Raw genomic sequence first — 12,251 nt, 5'->3', positions numbered from 1 at the left:
TGCAAGACATGCAAGTAGAATCTGTAGAGACAGAGTAGAGCGGCAGTGCTCTAGTGAGACACAGCAGGTGTTGTTAGACTTTGTACAGGCAGAGGTAGAGCAGATCTACTCCCTAGAGACACAAACAAAGCTGATAGATATGGATTTTTTTTACATGCTCATGTTAGAGGCTGATGAGCTAGTGCCAAGACGCACAGTTTTGCCTATGGATGAGAGGGACGTAGCTTCCTTAGTGTCAGTGTTGACACATCCATACATAATGGGTAGTCATGATGATGCAGTGATTGCAGATAGTGCAAGGGAGGCGAGCACATCCAGGTGTGCAAAGATTTCGTCAATGTTCGGATGTCTCATATTTGACTTGTTAGTGTCGAGGCCCGATCTAGCAGCTGCAGTGGGAGCATTTGCAGTACGGATAGTCAGTCGTACGATGACTGACACTAGCATGATGCTTTGTGGAGCTTTGTAGACCATAGAGAGTAGTTTGCGAGATTTACATACAGGCTCTAGCATGGGTACGCACACTCGCCTACCACTAGAGCCGATACAACTGCATGTAGACCGACGGAGTGAGCCAGTGGACGTAGGTCGAGAGAGTCTCTCACTTGTCTTCTTCTACATACTAGTAGTTTAGCTAGTAGGTCTCACTTATCGACGCATCGCCTTTAAAGTGGGAGATTGTTGGGGTAAAGGCACTACGCCTTATGCATGGGCCGAACGTCTAGTGTTCGGCAACCCGTCCATGTGTACATATCCTTATTCTTCATATAGAAAGAATAAGGAGCACCTCTCTCTCACTTCTTCGAGAGGTTGCTCCACCCACATCGTCTCTTGCTTCTCCCCTTCCCAGCACGCACACATCCGTGCACACGCACACTCACAAGAAATACTTCAAACTCGGCACCATATAAATAGTATCTCCACTTTCGTGAAGCGTGAACTATGGCATAGAGCTCCCTCTCATAGAACATAATAATTCTATTGAGCTCTATCTAACTTTTTACTTTCAAAGGCTATAGGTCTTCCCTCCTGGAGAAGTACCACACCAATTGCTTCATCACTAGCATCAGTTTCGGCCACAAACGGCTTAAGTGGGTGAACAATTGCTACCTTGAGCTATTCAAAACTACGTTGTTGGGCTTCTTCCCAAGAAAAGGTCTTACCTTTTGCTTTAAGTTGATCCGTCATAAAAACATCAATTTTGTCATAATCATGGATATATTGTCAATAAAATCCAGCCATGCCTAAGAAGATTTGAAGCTCCTCAACCGAGTTGGGATGTGACCATCGAAGAATGGCAGCGACCTTGTCAATGTCCATCTTGAGGACAGAATAAGAGATCACATGACCGACGTAATGTATCTCCATTTTAAAGAAACCACACTTGCTTGGCTTAGCATACATGGCGTGAGTTGGAGACAAGCAGTAATACAAAAAGACTTCATCTATTAAATCTGCTTTCTATAAAATAGAAAGCTCGACTGTACATATAAAAGGTGCAAATGGTAAATTTTTCTCACCAAGCAAAAGCACATGTTTAACGATTGGCCATATAGGATAAGGAGTTGTGTTCATAACTAGTGTTTCCTCCATGCAACCACTCCAGTCCTAAAACTACATCAGCACAGTCCATGTTCATAAACTTGAAAGTCAAGGGTCATCATATGATCTTGAACAATAAGCTCAACCCCTTGAACTACCATGTCCCATACTTCTTTATCATTTCTAGACATCTGTTATACCACATACTTGTAGGAGCAAGGAATCTGTGTAAGCTTCAATTTGATGACTAGCTTATAGTTCAGGAAGTTATGAGTTGCACCATCATCCACTAAAATACAAACGCGTTGTCCGTTAATAGTGCCATGCATGCGAATCAACTCATGGGGGCCAAAGGTTGGGCTGCCACATTGAAGAAGGTACACAACACTTGTGCTTTTCTTCCATGTGAAAAACCTCTACAACACAATATTTAGGAGATGAATCTAAGGAGATGTTGCACCGTGTGCATGGCTTTTTCTTTGCCTTGCAAAAGAGGACAATCCTTCTTGTTACGCTGGTTCGAAAGACGTCTGAAACAAAAATTGTGTTTCTCTGCACGCTCAAAATCGTCAGTGTTGAGAGACCCACGTGGAGTATCTCGTGATTGCTTAGGCTTCTTAGCCTCTTGTGGGCGTAGAGAGGTAGATTGTCTTTTGTTCCTCTTGGAACGTGGAGTATTTGGTGATTGCTTAGGCTTCTTATCCTCTTGTGGGCGCGGAGAGGTAGATTGTCTCTTGTTTCTCTTGGAACGTGTGGGAGATCTACCTTGCCATTGGCTCTTAGCCGAATTGCTCTTATTTTTTGTGGAGGCTTTTGTTCACTTGTGAAGCTTCTTCCTTGAAGATTTTTTTTTTTTTGGAAGAAAACTTGTCTTTCTCTAAGGAGTGAAAAGGAAGGGTGAAACTACTTCCTTGAAGTTTGCAACTTTCCTTTCCTTCAAGCTTTCTTTTTCAACTCAAGTATGCTATCTTTCCTTGTTGTATACATTAAGGCTCAATAGCTCGGATGGTAGGGTGTTGGCCTCTTACCCTCATGGGGTGGCTTCAACCCTCCTTTATGCAAAGGTTTAGAGGGCCTTCCTACGCGTGCAGCCAACGGCCTCAATGGAGCCTCAGTGCCGTAGAGTTGCCAATCGAGTTTTCCTTGGTCGCCCGCTGTGGAGGGTGTCCGTGGGGCAGTTGCAATTGCTGTTCATTGTTTGTCCTCTAGTGCTATGCATAGAACCCTGTTCTTGCCTTCTTTTCTGCTGCGTTGTCGAGGGCCTCGTCTTCCCCGCCTGCTGCTTGCAGATCTTGAAAGAGGAGATGCGTGTCGCATGCACATGCAACCCTCTTTTCCCTTTTCTAAAATAGCTCGGATACTAGTGAAAGGACGAGAGTAATGTCGTGTGCTAGTCTCCACCCAACCATGATATCTTATAGTCTCCCCCTAGCATACACATTGTACGATCGTGCCAGTGGCGTAGGACACGTGTCCTTACATCGGGCTCCTCCTCAAGCTCAACTCAGCTCGTCCATTTCCAAGCTCCAACCTACATTTTCCCTCCTAAAGAACCCTTGTAGATTTCAAGTAGAATAGCACAAATGAACTCATGTTCAAGAAAATTCCTTTTCAGAACCTTAGGCTTGTGTCACATAATCGATAGAATTATTAACTTTTTGGTTTATCTTCACAAACCAGCAATAGCCACCTAAAGTGATAGCAACACTGAAGGGTCTCCAAATCACATCCGTTAATCATTTTTTGTGCCAAAACTTTTTCTCATGTTTTCTCTTTGCCATGGATTGGCAAGGGGGTTAGAGCAGTCAATTCTCTACTTTGGCAGACGTCGTAGGAGCCAATGGATTTTCTTCATCTCACTTGCACACAAGTCCATGTAGACGTGTGTGACAGAGGCCTTAGGGTGGCTTCACAAACATGCATGGATTTTGTGATTCCCAAAGTCCTTGTCCGCTCAAATTCATAGTGTCCTAAGGGGATGCCCACCACTTCCTTTTCATAAGGCTTTAAATTCAGGAACCCAACTCTCAAAAAAGCATCAATAGGGTAAAACAACCCACAAATTAGTAAGGTACTAGCCCACAAAAAAGCAAAAGGAATTAAATTGATCCTTATCAATAAATACCAAAACATAAGAGTGCCATGACTTCATCGAGAAGCATTATCAATAGATAAGATTTGTGAGATGTAAGTAAGATCACACAAAGGTAGCAAAAACTTAAGAGGGCCCAACAATAGAAAACAAATCAAACCCCAAATTTTGTTATCTGTTAGATCTTGAAAGGGTCGAGAAGCAACCTTACACCCAACCCGTATCTTGGCTCAAACCCTAGCACATACTCATACCCTTATCTCGAATCAAACCATAAGCAGTAAACAATCAAGGGTTAACCACGATATATTAATCTAAAACAATGTCCTTGTGACGCAAACCATCGAGATGAAACATGTGTATCACAACCACATCATCCCAAAAGAGCACTACCATATGCAGACCATTAGAAATCATAGTATCAAGAATCTTTACTGAGGTAGTACATTAGAGCCAATAAGGTAAGAAGGTCAGCAAATAACATACCACATACAACCTTCCTACTTCATTGTAGCCACAAAGATTGGTCATACCGATAACCAATAGTTAAAGCCCCAACTATCAATTTTTTATACAATTCAAAGTGTTGAGGACCAGCATCGGCAAGTAATTTAAAGTCAAAGGCTACTGCTAGAAAAAATTAGAGCTCAGAACTTGTTGGTGAGGTTAGGGTAAAGCAACCAAAAAATTAACCCAACTAACAACTAGTAAAACCTAAGATGGCCACCACGCTAGTATGGAAGTTTATAAGCCAACTAACAATTAGTAATAACTCACATGATCACCACTTTACTATGATAGTTTAAAAATTCAACGGAGCTGGTATTCCACTTCAAAAACAGAAATTAGTTGCCTAAGTTTCATCCAAAAAAGTTGAAAAAATCAGGGTGCCGTGATCTTTCCAAAAGCAACAAAAAATCTCAATAAAACATCAGTAGAAGCAACACTTTGTAGCCTATAGACCGGCATGCAACCAACCCATAACCACACAATCTCAAGCATTCAAGGGCTCCAAGCTAGTGAAAGCAACCATGCATATCCGACACTAGTATTGGTATTGTGCGCCTTTTGCAACACGACCAAATTTTAAAGCAAAGTACCAATTTCCAAGTTTAGATCAAGCCATAAGTAACATTCTTCATAAATAACCTTAGTAGAAGTGGCATTATCCAAAATCTTCGTAGAGAAGCAGAGGAGAGAGAAATGCATAGTTTCAATGTAGTAACAAAATGGTATCACATTCCACAATCACAACTTACTCTCATTCACTCTATCTTTCTTTGATACACATCACATTACGAAAATCCAAGGCTAAGTGAGGGATAGGTATCTCTCATGTTTAATTAGGAAGGGATCAACAAGACATCCCATATTCCAACATCTAAGATTATGTGGAGCAATTAGTAATAGGAACCATCCATTCCGATTCAATTGGTCCTTGCAAGTAGTTTCGGACAAGCCACAACAAATGACAAGCCAAGGATGACAAAAATGTTAAGATTCCATAAGAATATAGCAAAGGGTTTGCTCATACCATAACCAAGTAGAAGAGATGATTCCATGAGCATATATATACATTCAAGAAAGCTCCTAAGTGTCACACCTATCATTAGGTTCAATAGTGCAAGAGAAGAGGCAAACAAACTTAAATGAGTGCTCTATGTTCAAGGTTATGCGAAGAGAGAAGGAATGCATAACACCCCTACAGTGGAATCTTAATACCCATTATAAAAAGCTAATCAAAGTGACAAACGATGCTACCATATCTTGGAAGAGGAGGAATAAGGCCTTTGTTCGTGCAAGGGGAGGGGCAAATATCCAAGTATGCATAGGGAAGAGAAACAAGAGGTGAGAAAAAAACCTCTGTGTGAGGCATGACAAAGCCAAGGGAGGAGGGACCATCTAGTGCAGGACTATGTTGTGCATCAACAATAGTCAGAGAGAGAAAAATAGCGTAGTGGTTCATCAAGGCACGAAGCCTACAAGGGAGGAGGAGACCTTGGACAAGATGGATACTATGTGTCCCAAAATTCCACTCCGTTCAATTGTCAAAAGGGTAGGAGAGTTACTAGTACAATGCTGTTCGGGGTTTCTCACACCCGGAAAAGCAATAAAAAAGTAAAGCCAAGCCCCAAGATACGTCCCAATAGGTGATGGAGGGTAATCGAACCAAACCAGTTAGATCAAGCTCAAAGAGGGTTTGTTTGAGATAGTGTGAAAGCAAACAGACTACAAAGGTGAGAGTTGTTTGGGACTCCCAAGGGGAGTTGAATGGGGTAGCAATGATTGGGGGTAATCAAGGAGGGGGAATCAGCGTCAAGCACAAATAAAGATAGCAGGTTGAAGTAGCTACTAGCAGAAGTAAAATGACATAAGAGTGTGCGTTTCTTTAAAGAAAACACGCAATGGCAACTAGAAGATTGTACCTGGATGAAACAATCTCATCCAAGTAAAATGACAAATTGTGTGTGTGAGGGAGAGAAAGAAGAGGAGAATGTGGAGAGGGGGGGGGTGACCTTGCTTAAATATATAATCCTACCTCCTTCTCTATTTCTTGCTAAGGTGGTTTGAAATTTTTGGTTGCACATAACCATGTTGATATTGACATTGATATCACAATTGATATTTATAGATTGTGATATTGATGCTAATATCGTTGTTACTATTAATGGTGAGATTTGTCAAAAAAAAAATCATTAGCATATAGACTTGTATTATAAATTTTTTCTACCTTCTCTAGCTCTATTAAAGGTGCTTTAATGTAGAGTTTCATCTAGTTCAATAACCAAGTTTTGTGTCTACTCTCTCTTAGTGCATGATTTGATTAAGTGTGTAGTTAGTTTCTTTACTTCATTATGATTAAGTGATGAATGTCTCTTTGCTATATCCACCAAGCCTTTGAGTGGTATCAAAGCTTAAAGGGGATTATTCCTCTTAGTAGATTTTCTAATTCCTAAGCTCATTGTTGGTATTAGGCACCTCATTGATCATCGTGCAATGTATTAAGTGAGAGCAAATCCATGAAAGCCAATTGAGCCACTACTCTCCTGGGTAACTTTTCCATTGATTGATAGAATGATTTGTATAGGTTTTGTGCACTTGCATTTAGGTCCTTCTCCACTCAATAAAATCTACTTCCAATTCCACTTCATTTAATCATTGGGAAAAATTTGATTGATCACACTTAGCTCATAAGATCACCCAATGTTTAATTGAGTTTGGATCAGAGGAGACACTCTTTAATAGTCTCTAATTACTTGTTTTTTAGACCTATTTTCCCTTAATTGGTGAACTTCATCACTCAATCCCACAAAATATATATTAAATTTAACTTATCTGTGAAGAGAGTGTTCCTCAAGAGCTTTCAATTGAATCCTTGGACTTTTTATTTGGATTTCACAATCCTCCTTAATCACAAGCTTAGTTACAATTCTATTATAAGGTGTGTGTGTGTGTGTGTGTGTGTGTAAAAGGCAATTATTGTAGTCATAAGGTCCTCTTTTTGGTTCTCTCCAACATGCAACAATGTGAGGCTTGGTGGCTAGCCCAATTTATTAAAGATGCACGTGTTGAAAACCATGGGCTCAATTCTTACCAATTTTGAAGAAGAACATGTGGGCAGATTTCAAAGTTTTGAATCAAAATCATAGTAAATCTCTATTGTTGGGTCTGATCGGTGGTGTGTCCCACGGGTGATTAGCCCTTTGAAAAAGTTGGGCGAACTTCATTAGTGTGGGAAACCATGCTACATAAGATATTGGGGTCCAAAAGGGATATGCCACATTGGGCAGTTTTTTTGTGACCAAGCACACGTAAAATTCATACAAAATAGTTCGATCCTTGAGTTGGGTCTACAATGGATCACTCTTGTGGGTGAAGACAACACCGACCCTCCTCTTGGTGCCATTTTGTCCTTAGGGAACTTACACACATAATAGGTGTGTTGTCACCTCTAGCTCAAGGGTTGTTCACATGACATTTGATAAAGATAGATTCTGAACTCCATCGGAGAGGGCTTTCACACCAATAAAGTAATTCAAGGATAATTACCTTCATCAATGTTCTCAATTATTGGGATATTTTCTCTAGTAAAATACTTACTCTCTTCTTCTCTCTCTCTTGAGCTAAAAAGAGATTAAAATTTTGCATCTACAAGCACAACATCATAATGTAAGTCCTTATATTTCTTTATGGAGATGATTTCATTATTGTGCTTCCGTGAAGAGGTTAGACACTAATCAAGGGATTTTCTCTTTGATTAAGACCCATCTATTGCAAATTATGGGAGAAAAGGGGATTGATAGGTTGGATGGTGATAGGTTTCAGATTAGGCAGATGAAACTTAAGGGCTACTTAATGAAAAAGGGTTTATGGGGCATAGTAAGCCTACCATAAACGATCCCTCTTTGAGTGAAGGTGCATAAAGACTTTCTATGAGTGCACAATATCAAGCCAAAGACTTAGGAATTATCATCATATCCTTGCTAGAGGACTAGGTGCACTTCATAGAGGAATGTGAGACATCCTCACGAGCATGGGAGATATTGGAAAAGAATTTGAGGGCCTAAACAAAGTAAGCCTTAAAGAGGAACTTTACAAATTGAAGATGGTTCCCGGAGAAGACATAGTTGGGTTTGTCAACTGCCTCAAGAGAATGACCACACAAACTCACTTATGTGAAATGTGATTTCTTAAGAGGGAAAACCTTGAGGTTCTATTGCGTGCTTGGCCATCCAATCATGAGAACATTGTCACCACTGTCAAGGAAAAGGATCCATCCCCCAACATGCAAGATGTCATTAATTCTCTACAATTTAAAGGAAAGAGAGAGATCAACTATCAAGGGGAGGTGCATTACTAGTTACATCTAATAAGGCATGTTTCAAATGTGGCAGAGAAGGACACCTAGCCAAGGATTGCTTCATATCCCTGGCTTGAACAATTTGTGGGAGAAGGGTCATCCTCCTTCCAAGTGCTTCAAGAAGAACAAAGGTAGAATTAATAGCAATTCAAAGTCCGAAGCATCAGTTCATGTAACAAGACCAAGGAGAAGAAGATTTAGGCAACAATCACGTTTCTTGTGGCTATAAAAGTGATGAAATTATTTAGCTTTCTTTTAAGCCGTTTGCCTCTCGTGGTGTATTCTGGTTGGAGATTGCTTAGAGGAGAATGGTTATTGTCTTGCTTATATTTGTTCGAGGGGAGGAATCTTGCAAGTTGTCTCTTGGATTAGAGATGCACAACTTGTCTCTTGAATTAGAGACGTTTCTTGTCTCCTAACTTGGGGTTGTTATTTTGTTCTCGGATTGGAGCATGCTCTCTCAATAGGTCACCTATCTTAGGCCAAAACCCAAAGGGAGGATTGTTAGGGAATGTGGGCTTTGGCCTATATTGTATGCTTCTTGGTATGTATCGTAGTTTTTCTACATGGATTCCAATATCTAGTCATGTGCCTCATCCTAGGCAAGGTATTTGAAGCCTATTTCAACTCTCAAACCTTCTCTAGTCCTATTTAAAGGTGCTCTCATGTAGAGTTTCCTCTAGTTCAATGATGAAGCTTACTTTGTGTGTACTCTCTTTCCTGGTGCATGATTTGATTAAGTGTGTAATTAGTTGCTCGCCTTCATTAATGATTAAGTTATGTATGCCTCTTTGCTATATACACCAAATCCTTTAACACTTCCCCTCCAACATGCCATTTCCCCACCCCAACCACACACATAGAGGCACAAGCACATACACATACATACACCAATGGAAAGAACCATCTTGATTGCAAATTACACTAGCAAGGCCATGAACCAAACTGCAAAAAGCCTTCAAGCTTGAACAAGAAACTAGTTCTGTCTTAGGTAGCAAGCTTTTGGATGCATCATGCTAACTTATATGAGTTTGTGTTTGCACACATTTTGGAGAATCAATCGCAAGATCTACATTAAAATTTAAAACCATTCCATAAATGAGGACCCATAAGATTTTGCATATGGCATTGTATGCAAAAATGCCTCCAAGGGCCCAATGTGGGTGTAAGTTAATGTTCCGAAAAAAAGTCCTAGATTTTGTCGACATGGGATTTGGTGTCATCACGCTATCTTAATTGAGCTTTTATTTGCACATATTTTTTAGTATTAATCTCAGTCTATAGATCAAAGTTTGAAACCATTCAACGAATGTGGAGCCATAACATTCCTATATGGAGTTCTTGTATGCAAAAATGTCTCTTAGGGTCCAATGTAGGCACAAATCAAAGCATGCTTCAAATGAGCTCTTGAACATTTGAAGACTCCCTTGGTTGGGTCAGTACTATATCGGAGAATGTTGGCATGTCTAATATGGCTCCTCTACCCTAGGGCTTTGCAATGTAGTCGCAAATAGTGGAGTTATTATAATCTCTCTCCCCTCATCTCTATTTTACAAGGGTCTGGATCGACTAGCACCCTAAATTTAGAAGTGCCAACTTGCATTCACAAATATGTATGAATTTCTTATATAACGTGAATTTACGATGTTTGGGAATATAAACTCAACGTATATATTTAAGAAAGTGCATGAAATGAAGTCATTAGGACACAAAACTCTTGAGAGCGACTCTTAGGTTCAAGGTTTTCTTTTTTTGGGGGGGAGGGGGGGCGATGTTGTGTCGGACAAATTTACCTCCAATGTTGAATTTACAAATTTTACTTGTATTTGTAGAAGTGCATCAAACCACCCTTGTGCTCCCAATCGTTGATCCCCTCATGATTTGCTATGTTGAATTTACAAATTTGCTGTATTTGTAGAAGTGCATCAAACCACCCTTGTGCTCATAATCGTTGTCCCCTCTTGATTTGCTATGTAAAATAAGCGAAGCAGGCCTGAAAATGGAAGGCTACCCTTACTTCTTGTAAGGTAGCCTTCAAGTTGAAGCCCCAACCGGTCATCTTAGAGGTTTTTTTTAATCTTTACAAGGTGAGTTTTAACATAAATTTCTGCCTGCCACGGGAGATTGACAGACAATGGACGAGTCCACCAACGAGCTTGACGTGGGAAAAGATGGTGAGGGCTTACCGTCGACGCTCTCCTCCTTTTCGTCCTCCTGCACTCTTCAACAACCCAAAGCCCTCCACACCTTTTCTCGTGAAGTTCAGGATGGTCTCCTCCATTTCCAGATTCTCAAGCTCGACAAGCAGGTTAACCTCATTCTTTCTCTTGAACGAGAAGAGAGATCGTCATTAAGCTTGACAAAATCAATCACTTGTAGTCTAATATGGGCGAGCTTCCAAATATTTTGATGGCAAAGATCAATACCATGTCCATCAATACAACAAGCTTTGAACATGGCTCCCTATTTGCCCTGCCCTGTGAATGCCACACCATATCTATAGATATATGGATGTGTAGTGTGTATGTGTAATTAGAGACACACACATATAGATGGTCCCACAGAACCGGAGCTTATGTACAAAGATGTGTATCTACATAGATAGATCCTTCCTCCATACAGACACATCTATGTATGTATACGCATGTATATATATGTATTTAAGTATATATACATGCTCAGGTTTAACTTTACTGTCTATAGTTATTCCTATGCATTATTATCCTGTGGATGACTATCATGAGTCTAGTAACGCCTTTTTCTGACGATGAGTCTGGGTTTTCCTTGATTCTAATGCATGTGTGTTTGGGTGGATGAATGCATGTGCTCATGTGCAAGGTTTGCTAAATACTGTGCAAATGTTTTTGAGTCTTTTTTCCCTTGAATCCATAATCTATCTGGTTTCTTTGAACATTATGAAAAACAAGTTGCTTAGCTTTGGATTTGATACAGAGCCTGAATTTTGACAATTTTGTGTCGGTTTTGCAGCTTTATATATGGGTTGGATGCAATTCTGCAAAACTGGGTCAGTTGTATGCAAGCATGCCAACTCCTTTTGTAAGTTGAGTCCAGAAATTTTTTCGAAATGAATAATCTGACTATGTTGTTGCTGCAAGTTTGATCTTCTTATGTATCCTATTACTGAAAGTTGAGCAGTTGTGTTAGATTTTGGAAGCATAAGGAAAAATTTAGTTTGCCAGATGCCATTTGGTGGATAATGAGAGCTGTAAGAATATTTTCCAAGATAGAGCACCAGCAGCGAACGTGAGTACAGAGTTGAGGTCATTTTCTAAAAGACACGATCTTCACAAAATAGGGCACACCAAACATTATGAGTGGATAGAGGTACCATTTCAGTGGACGTTTTAGGTTTTCAAGCACATTTCCATTGACAAGGTGCAATCTAAAGAGAGGAGAAATTTGGGGGCCCTAGAGGCCTCATTTGGGTAAAGGACGAAGAGGACAAAGCAATGCTGTTGTTGTATGCATCACCTGGTTGCCCTAGTCGAGTAGAAATTGGTCCAGTCCCTTTGTGGGGTCAAGCATCTCCTTTTTGTGTAGTTTATGGTATGTGGCAACTTACGATGATGTGTGTGTGCATATTTCTAGAGGATGCCCCCTTTTAACCAGGTTGTGGGGGATGTGTGTGAGTTAGGTAGATAGGGGGGATTTCTGTATAAGGACTTCCTTACCCCCCTCCTTTTTCTCATATAGCATAGTGCTAGTGTTTGGGCTGATCGTCCTCTTAATCTCTCT

At 40.3% G+C, this 12,251-nt stretch overlaps 1 protein-coding gene across 2 annotated transcripts in view; it reads left to right on the top strand.

Moving 5' to 3' along the window:
• The first annotated feature begins 10,552 nt into the window (after positions 1-10,552).
• The window catches only part of LOC147437439 (proteasome assembly chaperone), a 59,272-nt gene continuing 57,573 nt past the window's right edge, over positions 10,553-12,251 (top strand). Inside the window, exons 1-2 of one of the 2 annotated variants that reach the window (XM_086486987.1) lie at positions 10,553-10,803; positions 11,484-11,552. In XM_086486987.1, the coding sequence (XP_086343113.1) occupies positions 10,630-10,803; positions 11,484-11,552 (243 nt within the window). In that variant the 5' untranslated portion in view covers positions 10,553-10,629. The remainder of the gene's footprint in view (positions 10,804-11,483; positions 11,553-12,251) is intronic. The other variant, XM_086486986.1, reaches the window with a different exon arrangement.

Source organism: Adiantum capillus-veneris, chromosome 17 (genome assembly GCF_014529385.1).
Source record: "Adiantum capillus-veneris isolate H3 chromosome 17, ASM1452938v2, whole genome shotgun sequence".
NCBI lineage: Eukaryota > Viridiplantae > Streptophyta > Polypodiopsida > Polypodiales > Pteridaceae > Adiantum > Adiantum capillus-veneris.
This window is presented reverse-complemented; position numbering and strand designations above follow the sequence as displayed.